Source organism: Octopus bimaculoides, chromosome 14, assembly GCF_001194135.2.
Source record: "Octopus bimaculoides isolate UCB-OBI-ISO-001 chromosome 14, ASM119413v2, whole genome shotgun sequence".
Classification (NCBI taxonomy): Eukaryota; Metazoa; Mollusca; class Cephalopoda; order Octopoda; family Octopodidae; genus Octopus; species Octopus bimaculoides.
Window position 1 is genome coordinate 3,201,443 of NC_068994.1, and position 12,181 is coordinate 3,213,623.

Below are 12,181 nucleotides of genomic sequence, written 5' to 3' on the forward strand. Positions count from 1 at the left end.
TCTTTTTATTATATTTATCTTATGATATTTACTTTACTTTATATTATACTCATTTATTGTGCTTTTAATTATTAATTTTTCTATATGTGATAGTGGATTTTCATCGATGAGTTCTTGAAAATTGGTTATTTTCCCTAAAACTATATATATTTTATATATACTTTATCTATAAGGCTCAATTTAATTTTTTATAAATTGATTTTAATTGAGTTTTTTACCTGTAATTTTGGATTTTGTCCCTAATAATATTATTATATATATATATATATATATTGTTCTTAAACATTAATTTTATTGACAGTGCCTTTGAAGTTTCGACCAGTTAAGCCATCATTGGACTGGCCAAAACTTCAAAGTCACTGGCAATGATATTCTTGTTTAAGAATAACAAATTTTTACTTTTCGAGTAATCCATCAGATAAATGTAAAATTGTTTTTTTTATAACTGAACATAAAACAAACATTAACACACACACACACACACACACAGACATTCGTATATATATTCACTGGGTTTAAGATGGAGAACATAGAAACCCCTATTTTGTAAGTTTGCTTCTCACATGTTAGGGATTCGTCATGAAGGAATACTTGAATTTCCTACAGAATTTTTGCACCACTAACTCTGTGTGTGTGTGTGTGTGTGATTGTCAAGGGACATTAATTTGGTCTTTAGGGCCTGACCCTTGCTGTATATATGTATCACAACTGCCCAATGAACGGGAACATGAAACTCTGAGTAGCAGTTCTTTTGTGATGGTTTTGCAGCTTTTATAAAAAAACATGCTACTCTACCTTCGGTATTCGAGTACTGTTTTTGCCACCTTGTTTTGCATTTATGTGCTTACTCATGTGTGTGTGTGTGTGTGTGTATGCAACAACTGCTGCTATTACTTTACATAACCCCTAAATGATCCCTTAGAAATATCTTGTTTGTCTCAGATAAAAATAAAGCCAGTGATAGAAAGGGATTTTTTTTAGTCAGAGAAGCAGAGATGTGGCCCTCAGGACTTCTTGTGGCTAGTATGAGGAAAGGGGTTAAAGGTCAAATGAGGAGGGGAGGAATTGATAAGTTGTGGCAATGATGCCTCTCTTCAAACATGCAGGAAATGGTGCAATTTGTAAAAGGTTCCCAGATTTCATTTACTATTTATCTTACACACACACAAATATGCCCTATGATAATCATTTCCACTATAGGCACGAGGCCTGAAATTTTGGGGGAGGGTGAAAGTTGATTACATTGGCTCCCAATATTCAACTGGTACGTATTTTATTGACCCCAAAATAATGAAAGGCAAAAGTTGGCCTCAGCAGAATTTGAACTCAGAATGTAAAGCTAGAAGAAACACTGCTAAGAATTATGTCCACCACACTGCCTTAATATGCTCTTAGTAGTAGTAGTAGTAGTAGTAATGGTTCCTAACTTTGGCACAAACACATACAATGTTTTAGGGGTAGAGGAAAGCCCTAAATTATTAAACTGACTCCATTGTATGACTGGTACTTACATATTTTATCCCTACCCCTACATACTTGGAAGGATGAGAATTAAAGTTCAATTCCCCAACCTCCATGCAATTTGAATTCAGAAGATAAAAGGATGGAGGTAAATACCACAAGGTATTTTATCTGATGCTCTACTGATTCTATCATTGACCAATAACAGTAATAATATAACAATAAGGATACTAATATTGATCTCATAATTATAAGCTCAAGAGGAGGGCAGGGAATATAGTGAACCCCTTAGTTGTCCTGGGAACTGCTTGATCAGCCCCTGGAGGATTGAAAGGCAAAGCTGAAATTGGCTGGATTAGAAATCAGAAGGTAGAAGGATGAAATGGCATTTATGTCAAGGTTTTATTGATTCATGTATCAAGGTTAACCTATAATAATAATAATAATAATAATAATAATAATAATTTCTAACATAGACACAAGGCCGCAAATTTATAGGGGTGATTATAGTCAATTACATGGACCACAGCAACTGACAGGAATTTATTTTATGGACCCCAGGAGTATGAAATGGAAAGCTGATCCCTAATATGATTTGAACCCAGATCATAACAGACTGAAACTAAAATAGTTTAATGTAATTAAACTAGATACTGGATCATTTCTGGCAAATATTAATGGTGGTGGTCATGATGATGATGATGATGATATCTGACTGACTTGCTAAGTACAATGTTTTGGATTTATGAGAGAAGAAAAACGAGTCCTTAAAGCACAATGCCCTATATTTCTAAAGGAGAAGAGGTATAGGTTATATGAAGGTCATGCCTCCCTTGAGGGTGTTAGCAAATACAATTGAAGTGGATTCAGCTCACTGGGATAGTACCTCTTCTTGTATGGTGCTCACCATTCCAAACTGAGGTGGAACTAATAAGAACTGACAAAAATAATACAAAATCTTTTAGATTAGATTTTCAATTATAGTCCCATTTCCATCTCAGATGTTTTAGAGGAATATTAATTTAATACTTGATACTTAACTCATTGAACCTGGAAGCAGAAAGCTAACTTCACCATGATTTGAACTAAAAATATAAAGAGTGGTACCTAGATAACAGATATTTTGTGTAAAGCCCTGAAGAGTCTGCCAAATCAACCAGTCACTACTGCAATATTGAGGGGTTTTAGTACTTGTAGATCTTAGTTAGTCTAGGACCATAACTATGGAAGAACATCAACTGGCAACACAGATCCATGGAAAGATCCATGCAAGGAATTACCCAACCTCGTTTAATATTAAGAAAGCTAAGAGAGTTTACATCAAGGACATTAGGACACCTCACAGAGGTGGGGAGTGTCTGTGTGTGAAAAGATGAAGGACCTTAATCCAATCAGATCCACCTTTGTCCCACCCACCAATGATAACCCCACACATTGCTCCCCACTAACTATTTGCTAAGTGACTGACAAGAACAGAATGAAGGGTCCACATCTACTGTATCCTCACAGCTGGTTTATGTTACGCAGAGGAGCAAGTGACAACTGTAACCAGTCAAAACTGGTTAACTCCCTACTGATGATAGATGACAATGGTGATGATGATGGCAGGGGAAAATTTTTTTTTTTTTATGTTAATATTTTTTTTAATTTACAAATAAATTATAACTTTTGCTAGAAATAATTTTCAAAAATGCTTCCATTTTTTTTTTGTAAGTATATTTTTTTATATTTTATTTCATTTCCTCCCCACCCAGGAAGGTAGGCAAAGTGGGGTATGTTAAGGGTGATGTTTAACCAATGAGGATATACCAGGATGTTAACAAGAAATATTTAATCAATTAGGATTGTCCACATCATTCCTATTTACAGCTAAACAGATTTTCTATAGGACCAAGGGGCCTAAAGTGAAACTAAACTACAAAACAACCGGGTCACTAGTTTGTCAAATGTTGATCTTTGACAGAATTTTACAGAACTAATTCAGAAGAATCGAGTCAAAAACTCACTAAGAAAAATTGATGGAAGAATGATTGAAAGATAAAGTTGTTCTTAGAAACACTTTAGGGCCAGAAGACACATCAATTCCATTTGTTATTATTTAGTAATAACAATTCAGAGCCACCAAGAGACTAATGGTGAGCAACATGCAATAGTAAAACTGCCCCTGACCCAGGTGGTTGTTTCCCTGTAGAAGCCATAAACTTCTCACACGACTACCAATTAACTACTAATATATAGTCTGCCATAAAATTGTATTTAATGGGGTGTACTCTTTAACATTTTTACATGAATTAGCAGCAGTTGTAGTCCCAGCCCCTAAACCAGCCCCTAAAGTAGAACCAACAGCTCCACTCGCACTGCTTTTTCTTAGTTGCTTATGTGTTCGTCTGTGTCGTTGTAGTTTGCCCGTCTGGGAGAAAGCTTTACCACACACTTCACAATGGAAAGGTTTTTCTCCAGTGTGAGTCCTTCGGTGGATTTGTAACGTGTCCCGGCGGGCAAACCTCTGGATACACAGATCACACGGGTATGGTTTTAGCCCTGTGTGGGTTCGTTGGTGTAGCTGGAGGCGGTCCCGCTGGGCAAATCGGCGCATGCAAACTCCACACTCGTATGGTTTCTCACCAGAATGTACCCTGTGGTGGATCTGTAGCTTATCCTTGCGGGAAAATTGCCGAGGACAAAGGGAACAACAAAACGGTTTTTCCCCAGAATGAGTTCTTTGGTGCATCTGCAGTTTATCTCTCCGTGCAAACTTCTTTGGACAAACGCTGCATTGAAACGGTTTCTCTCCCGTATGGGTTCGTGTATGAATTTGCAAGTGGTCTTTACGAGCAAATTGTTTCGGACAAAGTTGACACTGGAAAGGTTTCTCTCCGGAATGAGTGAGTTTATGGGTTTGAAGAGTATTTCGTTGGGCAAAACATTTGGAACATATATCACAAGAATATGGCTTCTCTCCAGTATGAGTTCTGCGATGCATTCGTAGCTTGTCTCTCTGCGCAAACTGTTTACAGCAGAAATCACAAGGAAATGGTTTCTCGCCGGTATGTGAACGCCTGTGGATTTGGAGTTTGTCATTTCTGGCAAACTTTTTTTGACAAAACTCGCAGGTGAATGGTTTCTCACCTGAGTGAATACGTTGGTGAATTTTCAAGTTGTCACGTCGAGCAAACTGCTTGGAACAAGTGTCACAGTGGAATGGTTTTTCTCCTGTGTGCGATCTCTTGTGAATCTGAAGAGTATGTCTCTGAGCAAACTGCTTCGGACAATCTGTACAATGGAAAGGCTTCACACATTTTACATTCTTTTCCTCACTGTTGTTGTTGTTGTTGTTGTTGTTGATGTTTTTGCTGATGTCATTGTTGCTGTTATTGTTGTTGTTGCTACTATTGTTGTTGTTGTTGTTGTTGCTGATTTTGCTGCTGTTATTACTGCTGCTGCTGCTGTTGTTGTTATTACTAATATTGTTGCTGTTGCTGCTGTTGGTGGTGGGGGTGCTGCTGCAGGCAGGAGGTGTAGGAGTAGGAGTAGGAGTGATACAGTTTGGTGTAGCATTGTTTGCTCTGCAGCTACTACCACCACCACCACCACCACCACCACCACCACCACCACCACAGCAACTATTATTATTGTTGGTGCTATTATGAATGTGATGATGATGATGATAGCTAATACTATGACTACCGTGGGGATGGTGATGGTGGTGGTGGTGGTGGTGAAGGTGGTTGGGAGGAAGCAGTGTCTTCGGGGAGGGGGGGTGGCTTACAAACGGTTTGGCAGCTTCTGGTTGTTGTTGTTGTTGTTGTTGAGGTTGTGTTTGTTGTTGCTGTTGTTGCTGTTGCTGTTGTTGTTGTTGCCGTTGTTGTTGTTGTTGTTGCTGTTGTTGCTGCTGTTGTTGCTGCTGCTGCTGCTGCTGCTGCTGACAAGCTGATTCGGTAGAACTGCTTCTGGGCGACAGCAGAGACGGTTTTTCAATGGAGAGTGGTTCCATCACCTGACCGTGATGACTCTGATTTGAAATGTGCTGGTCATGGGCCTGCCTCAGAACTGACCCTTGCAGGGGACTTTGAGGGGGATGCGATGTGGTCATGTGAACAGGACTTTGTTGACAACGCTGGTCGTTCAAAGACAGAGAAGCTGCAGCTGCTTGCAGGTAACAGTTCTGAGATGCGTATTGCTTAGCATAGATGTTGCTGCAGGGTACAATCATTGGTCTGTCGTGGGAGACAGCAGCTTGGAAATAACAGCTCTGAGCAAACTGTTTGCTGCACATGTCCATAGAGAATTGCTTTTCAGCTGCATGTGACATCCTGCCATGTGTTGGCAGAGCGTAATGAGGTTGGAACTGTTGGCTGGGAACATTGCAATGGATGGTTTTCTCACTCATGTAACCATCCATTTTTAAACTTTAACCTGGTTTTAATTAAACCATACAAGAAATTTTGCACTGTGGTTTTGTGGTCAATATCGGCTCAATATGTAAAAGATTAATTGGTTTGTAGGGGATAAACTGTGTGTAATAAATTAAATGATTGTATAGATCCAGTGGATGTAGAGATTAATCAGGAAAATATTACATGTGAGATATCACACCTCCTGTTATAGCAACAGAGATCACAGTGACTGTCATGGTCGGACACTGATAAAATGGGGTTTGGTTCAAGATTAATCACAAGTGTGTATGTGTGTATGTGTGCGCATATACATATACAAGTTAAGTTATTCAATGTATGTGTGTATATGTATAGATATATGTGTGTATGTGTGTGTGCTTTATGTATTTTAATATATATTTATGTTCATATACATGTAATATATATTGTGTCACTTAATATATATATACATATAGATGTATGCTGTATGTCTGAATTGAAGATGTAACCTATCTGAGTTTTTTTTTTTTTTGAAAACTGATGTTTTAACAGAGATGGTTCACTATTTTCTTCCAAAGACAGTGTGTGTGTGTGTGTGTTTGGTGAAAGTCTCTTAGCACTTTTTTTATTCAATATTCTTTAGACAGAGACTTTCATTGCTCCTTTTGCAGCCTGATTTTACAACTGGAAGATTTCGCTGATCCCACATTAATTAATCCATCAATCATGTAAGAGTAATTAATAAATTTGATGGGTTTTTCTTCGCACATCACAATCATGAGGCTGGCAATATTTTATTGTTGTCTTCCACCAGTAAATATCTTCAAATCAAATTGCTAAATTCAGAAATTAAATAATTACTAAAAAAAAATATATGAATAAATGTAACGGAGAATAGAGACTACGTAAAGTCAATGATGGTGCTTGATAATAATAAACACGGAGGTTGTAGAGCAGTTGATCGGAGCATAGTGACCATATTTTATCAAATATAATTACTTCGGTGTCACTCAAACAACAGATATGGAGTCCATCTTGAGAATGTCTTTGTCTGCAAAATAAAAGGTGGAAAATAAGCATAATATATAGATAAATGTTACATATTAATACACATGGCATATAAATAAACATTGTAAATAAATAAATACATAAACATTCTTTTCTACTCTAGGCACAGGGCCTGAAATTTTGGGGAAGGAGGCCAGTCAATTAGATCAACCCCAGTACGCAAATGGTACTTAGTTTATTGACCCCAAAAGGATGAAAGGCAAAGTTGACCTTGGCGGAATTTGAACCCAGAACCCAGATGAAATACTGCTAAGCATTTCGTCCAGTGTGCTAACCATTCTGCCAGCTCGCTGCCTTCACATGTATCATTGATAAACATATAACAATAAACACTGTCTATTAATAAACATTATATATTAATAAATATTGTATGTAAATAAGAATTACATGTAAATCCACACTGTAAAACATAAGACAAAAGGGTCTGAGCAGAACAGATTGCCTGCTGTAGAAGAGAAACATGACTGTAGACATGTGGAAGAGAGGGTGTGCATTGGTGGAGGTGCAAAGAGATAAAAAAAAATGTGGTGACGAGGTATCAGAGTGAGTGGGGAATAGGGGATGACTGATAGTGTAGAGCAGCAGAATAGAGTGTGTGTAGTTAGATGTATGTAGCAGGTCTCTGCTCCAACTTGAACCTGGATTCTTTTTCCTATTAGAAGGTTTTAGCAAATAACAAATCGTTCAAACTGAGTGATGACATCAGGAAAAATGTAACCATTGACACCCAAATGACTGCACATCAAATTCTTGTACTGACAACACCAAACATTGTTGACTGAAAATCAGTGAAGCATTGACTGATCTAAACTCAGCTGATAAAAAGTGAAGCAAAGAATAGGCAAATGGGCTGAAGGACAGGGTCACAAACAGAGCTGGACAAACAGACAGACAAAGAGATGCACTCATGCATTAAGTTAACTTCAAAATCAGTTGTTTTTCAGCAATTAAATAGGTCAGCATAAACATTATGCAACACCTTATGTCCAAACTGCTTCTGACTAAATTACAAAGCTAATCACAAGATTCTCTTATAGAATCAGGCCACAATGTTGATCTAATTTTTCTGACCTTATTTTGTAATTTTCTTCCTGGGAACAGCCATGTTCCATTTTCAACTTTTATGAATAAAACAAGATGATGAACTTAACAAACTGCTTTTATTTTCTTATGGAGCTGTTCATTTTTGTTAAATCAATTTTTTTCTCAATCACACATGGAGATACACATACATACATATTCATACACACACCCATATATGTACATACGTATGCATAATATTGACAGGAAGTCTTGTGGCATCTTTTGAACTTATTAATAATACATTACATTGGAATTGAGAGGTTCAGTGTCTCAAGAGCAGGTGATAGCTACAAAATACATATTGAACACAAAAAGGGACAGTAAGAGCCTTTAACCCCTGCCCCAGAAGCAACTGGAAATGTCAATTACATCCCATTTCAGTGGAAGATAATACACATGTGACCATCAGCTACCCCACAAAATGTCATTAAGGTAATACCTTCCAATACATCATCACCATCATCATGTTGTTAATACCATAATGTTGGAAAACTGTTCCCCACCTCCGATGGACAAATACAAAAGCTATATCTGGCATGGAGTACATACATTCATTTCAAGATAAATTTTGGAGGAACATTCCCCTCAAAACATAACAGGCTTCTCATATTGTTTGGATCAGAAAAGAAAAATTATGTGTTATTATACAAGTCATTTTCCCTACAGATATGAACATTTTTTCTCAATCAGGGAGAAAGAGAGAATTTATGGAGAACTGCATCAAAAACTACAGCTTCTCTAGCTAGATCATCAATTTAAATTTCCACCTGCAATTATTGGTGCACTTGGTTACCTTACTAAATGTCTATGTGGTAAAATTGAAAAGCTGAGCTTTGCAGACAAAGACTGTGACCAGTTTCCAAAGGGTGAACCACCAGTGCAGTCATTCCCATATTGTAGCTGATTGATCAGTTCAGATGTGAGATTGATGGTGGCTTGCAACCTTCTGTGGTTAATTGTCACTTCTGCTCACTTTCCATTCCTTTCTGCATAACTGTATGCTTACACAGATGGTGAAAGATATTCTTTTCTACTCTAGGCACAAGGCCTGAAATTTAGGAGGAGGGGACCAGTTGGTTAGATCAACCCCAGTATGCAACTGGTACTTAATTTATCGACCCCGAAAGGATGAAAGGCAAAGTTGACTTCAGTGGAATTTGAACTCAGAACGTAATGGCAGACGAAATACTGCCAAGCATTTCGCCCAGCCTCCTAACGGTTCTGCCAGCTCACCACCTTGATGATGAAAGATATTAAACAAGAGAAGCCTTGCTTAATTTCTTTTTCACTTTAGGGAATTTGGGTGAGCAACCAATCCCTCTAAGAATATTCCACAAATATTCTGTTGACAATGTCTCAAAACACTAAGATACATCCCCAAAAGACAGACCCCCAAATACAATAAACAGCTTCTAGTTAATATCATGGACTGGTCTGTCCCACATTTGGCTCCCATCACTGCATGAAGGAGGAGAGCATATTTCAGGTCAGCTCACCTGACCATGATGTCATCAATAAGATGTCAGTACTTGGATTTTGTTACATCCATTATAGCTTTGAAAATATAACTGTTAAAATCGAACTGCACTCTTCAAAACTTGCACTAAGAATAAAAACAAGGTAAAATTGCTACCTGCTTTTATAGCAAGTTGATGCAGGTAGTTTATCCCATCCCCCTCCGACTTTTAGTTCATACAATCGAAAGATCACATTATTTACGGGATGACCCAATACTTGATATTCTTCTGAAGTTGCAAAATCACCTGAATTTTGATAAAATCCATACTTTAGCCCCTTTTCTTCACTTGGATACAAAAAGAACATCACTTATTTTGTTCTTAAAATAAAATTTTCAAACCAGTTTTATTCATTTTGGTGATTTTCGACAGGTAAAATCTTGACACTGTTCATATACCATTTATTTGGACATTTGTCCCAAATTCAAAATGTCATAAAATTTCTTAAAAATCAAGCTTTTGATCAATTCTTTTTCATGTTAACTCAGACATTTATTGTAGTTTTCAGAAATTACAACAAAACATGCATTTGGGCACCTTCAGTTTTTTAAAATGTCCAGCCCTGGGTCCACTGTGAGTGGTATGTACAATGTAAGTGGTATGGTGGTATGTACAATTTACAGTGGTATGTCAGTGGTATGTACAATGTACAGTGATATGCTGATGGTATGTATAACATACAGCAGTATGGCTGAGGTAGATGGTAGTGTACACCATGCAGTGGTATGGTGATGGTATGTACAACATACAATGACACTGAACTGATTAGAAAATGGAAGAGCAAGGAAATTGATTATTGATTTGTATAAATTATTGTTTGAATGGTAAAACAGTGTGGAATATTCTCACAGCTTATCATCAATGACGACATTGTGGCTACAGTTGGGCTGTGTCTGTGTGTGTGGTGCTTAGTGTGCGTGTGTGTGTGTGTGAGTGTGTGTATGTGAGTGTGTGTGTATGCAAGTGTGTGTGTGTTGTATATGTGTGTACGTGTGTTGTATACAAGTGTGTGTGTGTGTGTAGTATGTGTAGTGCTTAGCGTGTGTGTTGTATACATGTGTGTATATATGTGTGTGTGTTCTATACAAATGTGCATGTGTGTGGTGATGTGTGTACTGCTTAGTGAATGTGTGGTAGTGTGTGTGTTAGAATTCTACTCCTCCCTCCTTCCCCTCCCACTACCCTGTTTGACATAACTACAACCATCAACCACCATACTCCAAGCCAGTAGTCACACGATCTGCAAGAAACAGCAGCTAAACTTCCCTCAAATCACACCTTGCTTTCTTACAAGTGCAGAAGCACAGTGATCATGGATATACACTGCTATCTGAGATGTAAGACAGGATGGTCATGGCTTGAACTGCTTTGATCATAGTTTTACTGGGGGGGGAGCACTGACCTAGGGTTAAACAACACCCACATCAGCCATTACCCAGCACAATCACCACTACCTTCTACTACAACTAACACTCATCCACCACCACCACCACCACCTCTAATACTACAACTACTATCTCCACAACTATCTCCAAACCCACTACAACCAAACCACAATCACAACCACCACCACCAACTACAACAACCTCTACCACCACCACCACCACCACCACCACCACCATATCCAATGAGGGGAGATATTAAAATGTAGTTGATATAGCTGAGAGCGTTTTGAAAAATTCTGAATGTTTGTATTGATTTTTGTGATTGTAATTAGAATAGGGAGGGGGGGAGATGAGGAAAAGTGTGCGTGTGTGTGTAGAGAGGTCGATGTGTATGTGTATGAAGGGGCTGATATATATGTTACTATGTGTGAGGTGTGTGTGTGTGTGTTTGTGCATATATATTACTGTGTGTGTGTGTATAGAAAGGTTGCTGTATGTGTGCATATGTATGTGTTCATGTTACTGTGTGTGTATGAAGGGGTTGAGGAGTCTGTTACTGTATGCGTGTGCATGTTTCTTGGTGTGTGTGTGTGTGTGTAAAGAGGTTGCTATGTATATATTTGTTCCTGTGTGAAACGGAAATATGATGTACGAGAGGGGGGAGAGAGAGAGAGAAGGAGAGAGAGAGAGGCAAAGAGAGAGAGAGGCAGAGAGAGAGAAGGAAAGAGACTGAGGTGCTTGTGCATGTGTCTGCTACACTGTGTGTGTGTATGTGTGTATTTTACCTTAAATGTGTATGTGCTATGATACACACACATACTCACATACCAATTAGAATGTGAAATGGGGAGGGAGAAAACTGTGTGTGTGTGTGTGTGTGTTTATGTGTGTGCATGCTATATATATTATAACATGCGCATAGCAATTAAATAGCATGTGTAGGAGAAGGATCCATGTTTGTGTAAGTGTGTATGTCTGTATGTGTGTGTGTGTATGTGTTACTGTGAGTGTGTATTAGTGTGTATGTGTGTGTATAAGTGTTTGTGGAGGATCAGGATAGACATGTGTTACTCTGAGTGTGTGAGAGTGTATGTACACACAAAATGTATTATAAACACCCACTTGGCAATTAATCTGTCATAAGAAGTACAAGAGGGAAGGAACCAGTGTGTAACTGTACATACCTGATACTACAAATACACACACACACATTTAGTTTTTACAAAAAGGAGAGCGAACTCAATACATAAATCAGAGTGCATGTGCATATATATATATATATATATATATA

At 38.0% G+C, this 12,181-nt stretch overlaps 1 protein-coding gene across 1 annotated transcript in view; it reads right to left on the reverse strand.

The window, feature by feature from the left end:
• Positions 1–12,181, reverse strand: part of LOC106870090 (zinc finger protein 658B) — a 58,582-nt gene that overhangs the window by 29,432 nt on the left and 16,969 nt on the right. The window contains exon 2 of the mRNA XM_052973001.1: positions 3,690–6,888. Within this exon, the coding sequence (XP_052828961.1) occupies positions 3,690–5,863 (2,174 nt within the window). The 5' untranslated portion in view covers positions 5,864–6,888. The remainder of the gene's footprint in view (positions 1–3,689; positions 6,889–12,181) is intronic.